The sequence below is a fragment of the Ceratotherium simum genome, chromosome 7, assembly GCF_057802395.1.
Source record: "Ceratotherium simum simum isolate JZ-2026a chromosome 7, ASM5780239v1, whole genome shotgun sequence".
NCBI lineage: Eukaryota > Metazoa > Chordata > Mammalia > Perissodactyla > Rhinocerotidae > Ceratotherium > Ceratotherium simum.
The window spans coordinates 25,745,138-25,749,488 of record NC_141906.1 but is presented as its reverse complement, the minus strand read 5'-3'; the positions used below and the strand labels follow the sequence as shown (position 1 = coordinate 25,749,488).

Here is a 4,351-nt window from a genome sequence, read left to right as displayed (position 1 = left end):
AATAAGGTAATTTTAAATATAAATTTATAGCAGAAGAGTCTACAGTTCTGTTTGTTACTGTTCTGCCTAATATATGGCTCAATGCTGTTAGAAAAACAATCTGAGACACATATTTGGGTCCTGGATTGAATAGACAATGACTCTTTGGTAGTAACACAATGATGGAATTCTTATTGTTGAACATGCAGATTCTGGTTTTGCATTCATCAAGCATGTCTGAAGTGACTAACACCACCCAGGACACTGTCTACTTCATCCTCATGGTCATCCCTGGATTCGAGGCCAGCCACCTCTGGATCTCCATCCCCTTCTGCTGTCTCTACACCATCTCCATCATGGGCAACACCACCATTCTTGCTGTCATCCGCACAGAGCCATCCCTCCACCAGCCCATGTATCTATTTCTCTTCATGCTGGCCCTGGCTGACTTGGGTCTCACCCTCACCACCCTGCCCACAGTCATGCAGCTCCTCTGGTTCAACATTCGGAAGATCAGCTTTGAGGCCTGTTTTGTCCAGTTCTTCTTCCTGCATGGATTCTCCTTCATGGAATCTTCAGTCCTGCTGGCCATGTCCTTTGACCACTACGTGGCCATCTGCCGCCCCCTCCATTATGCCACCATCCTCACCAATGAAGTCCTTGGCAGAATTGGGTTAGTCATCATTTGCCGCTGTGTTCTGGCTGTTCTTCCCTCCCTTTTCCTACTCAAGCGCTTGCCCTTCTGCCACTCCCACCTTCTCTCTCACTCCTACTGCCTCCACCCAGATATGATTCGCCTGGTCTGTGCTGACATCCGAGTCAACAGCTGGTATGGATTTGCTCTGGTTTTGCTCATTGTTGTGATGGACCCTCTGCTCATTGTGCTGTCCTATGCAATGATTCTGAGAAGTGTCCTGGCAATAGCTTCCATGGCTGAGAGACTCCGAGCCTTCAATAACTGTCTGTCCCACATTCTGGCTGTTCTGGCTCTCTATGTTCCCATGGTTGGGGTATCTATGACTCATCGGTTTGCCAAGCATGCCTCTCCACTGGTCCATGTTATCATGGCCAATATCTACCTGTTGGCACCTCCTGTGATGAATCCCATCATTTACAGCGTAAAGACTAAGCAGATCCGCCAGGGACTCTTCCATCTCCTTTTCCAGAGGAAAGTGCACTAACTACTGAAATTTAATTTTACTGGATTACCTTTTTTTAATAACATGGAGTCAAGAGCAGAGACTACTACCATCAAAATCGTCAGTAGCATAGATGGAGGAGGGAATAGGTGTTGTACAAGAAGCTTCCAATTAAAATAAAGAAAAATCATTATTCTTTAAGTAGAAATTGAAAGACCTTAAGTTTTTAAAACTATACTCTTCACTATCCATATGACTTTGAGAAAAAATATTTAAAAATATAATTCAAAATATAATTTTTGTTCTCCTTTCTTTACAGTGGTGTTATTAAGCATGTAGTAAAGTATAAAATTTTGCTTTATAAACTCAAAATGTTGGTTATTACATAAAAATACTTATTGAAGCTGTAACATGCCCATACCCTTACGAATAATTTCTATAGCAAATGTCAGCTTTTAATTAAACACGGGTGCCCATATAATCTTTTTTTTTTTTTTGTGAGGAAGATCAGGCCTGAGCTAACATTCGTGCCAATCTTCCTCTTTTTTTTTTGCTGAGGAAGACCGGCTCTGAGCTAACATCTATTGCCAATCCTCCCTTTTTTTTTCCCCAAAGCCCCAGTAGATAGTTGTATGTCATAGTTGCACATCCTTCTAGTTGCTGTATGTGGGATGCTGCCTCAACATGGCCAGAGAAGCAGTGTGTTGGTGCGTGCCCAGGATCAGAACCCGGGTCGCCAGTAGCGTAGCACACGCACTTAACTGCTAAGCCACAGGGCTGGCCCTGTTCATGTAATCTTAAATTGCAATAATGAAAGAGAACCTTCATAAATTAGGATGTCAAACTGAAGAGAGAAAGACCGTTGTGGATATCAGTGCTACTTGGACAAGAAATGAACTCTAAATATCAAAAGTCAAAATGGAAGTAGCCTGAGAGTTTGAGACGCTGTTGAACTAATTTTCAACACAGAGTTCACTTAAACTCGATGGTGGAACCAGGCATTCAGAGAGAAGGAAACTCCTGCCAAAGGAAAATGGTAGATGTAGATGGGAGCTATAAGACGTCTCTGGAAGATGTGCATAAAAAGACCTTGAATGTTAAAGTGTGACTATTTAGAAACAGCTAAGAATTGTTTAAAATTTGATTTGTTTTCTAACCTGGTTCAAACCGTGCTCTTATTTTATTGAGTAGGCATGATTTTTCATCATGACTTGTTAATAAATGAGCTGATAAAGTTGCTGAACTTTTTGGAGGCACAGTTTCTTCATTTGTAAAATGTGCACACTTATACCTCCATAACTGGTTTTAATGAATATTATATAGAAAACACATATAAACTGCCTTAGGGTTGCAGAAATACTTTTGATAAAGGAATATGAAGTTAACAGGAGGGAGCACTCAATAAAGCTGTAAATAGTATTAATGGGGGATAAGGAATGAGAACTACATAACTAAAACTATGTAACTAAAGAAACACCACAGTTTAGAGTGTAGATTGTTCTCAAATGCTGTTTTTGTTCCCTTCACTTCACTAATCCCATTTTGTGAGATTTTCTATTGTTATTCACATGAATGTATATATAAAAGGGCCTGGTGATGCCCATTAACCCACCTGGGAGATCAGGGATATCTCTTATGCTACACTCCCCACCTCTCATCTCTCAGACTCTGTAAACAAGATCCTATAGATTCTTCTCAGTAACAGAATCTATCCAGGAATAAAGAGAAGTAAATCTCAGAAATACATATAGGTTAAGAATCCTTCTAAGAAAATCTTACTCTTTTAAGAGTTTATAGTAAATTCTTAAATAAATATCCCGCCACATATTTAGATATGTCTCAAAAATTGTTCTTATGGATTTTCTTCAACAGTATGGGGACCCCAACTTCAATATTATATTCAAAGGTGATCCTAGGAAGTTGAATCTAGTCTTGGAGCGCAACTCACTTAGGATGTGCCCCACATAATTGTCCAAGGGCTACTGATTCATCTTCTCCCAAGTTGTGAGATCAGATTCAATAGCTCACCCTTAATTATTTATTTTCAAAACTAAGTTATTAGAAAATATGTCTTTTTCTTACTACATAATTTAATCTGTGGATCAAAGAACAGGTACATACATTAAAATAACAACAATAATCTGCTGCTGAGTACAATCTGCTGTTGTTACCTAAATAAGTCCTTTCAAAATGTATATAATTATTACATATTTCTCCTGGCTCTGACTTTCCCTTTTTCCAAAAGGAGAAAATCATAATAGGCTTGAAAAAAAAAAAAACTCTCAAACAACATAGAATCTGTCTTTGCCCCTCCTTGTTATTTAATACTGCTAATATTATTATTAACACTATATTATTATTATCATTATTATTATTATTATTATTATTATATGGGATAGGAAAGCAACAACTGAAAACCAGGATAGTCCAAGTTACAGAATTAAGTCATGACAATAGCCCCAGGGGATAGAAACATTATATAAATTGTGAGAATTAGGGTTTTTAGGCTCAGAGAGGTAAGTGAACCTCTCATTGTTACAGGGTTATCAAGTGGCACAATTTCCAGGAATCTCCCTTGGCCCTTTGTCTTTTACATCTTCTTTCTGTCTCTAGCAGTCTCATTGATTCTCACAGCATCAATACCCTTATGTGTATATATAACTCCCAAATTCATATTATCAGCTCAAAATTGTTTCTTGATCTCTAGAATTATATGCCTAATTTTGATCTCTATTAAGATGGCTTACCGTCATCTCAAACTCCGTATGTATAAAACTATACTCATTACTGACTACCCTTAGTACTAGTAATTCCTTCTCTCCCCCACATGCCACCATACACACACATAATGCACACATCTACTTTCTGGTAGTATTCCATGTCTCAGTAAGTGCCACTTCCCATATACACCCAAATTAGAAACCTGGAACTCTATCTATCTGTATCCACAGAGACAAGCAGAAAGCGTGGCTTATACTACAGGTCTAATTAATATGTGTTGATTAAATTAAAAAATTCTTGACTCTGTCTTTCTCAGTTACCACATTCTCCCATTCAAAGAGTCAAACAGATCCTGTTTATTCTGCATCCTTAATCACGTTCAAAATCTTTTTATTTTTTTCCATTTCCATTGATTCTACTCCTGTCCAAATGACCATCATCTGTTGCCTGAAATATTTCAGTGTCTTAGCAGATGGTCTGGCATTCATTCTTATCACCTTTCCAATATACTC

General features: G+C 38.4%; 1 protein-coding gene across 1 annotated transcript; it reads left to right on the top strand.

Annotated features, from left to right (window-relative positions):
- The first annotated feature begins 212 nt into the window (after positions 1-212).
- OR51Q1 (olfactory receptor family 51 subfamily Q member 1) lies at positions 213-1,160 on the top strand. The gene has a single exon (XM_004443743.2). The coding sequence runs from the start codon at positions 213-215 to the stop codon at positions 1,158-1,160; it is 948 nt and encodes a 315-aa protein (XP_004443800.2).
- The last annotated feature ends 3,191 nt before the right edge of the window (positions 1,161-4,351 follow it).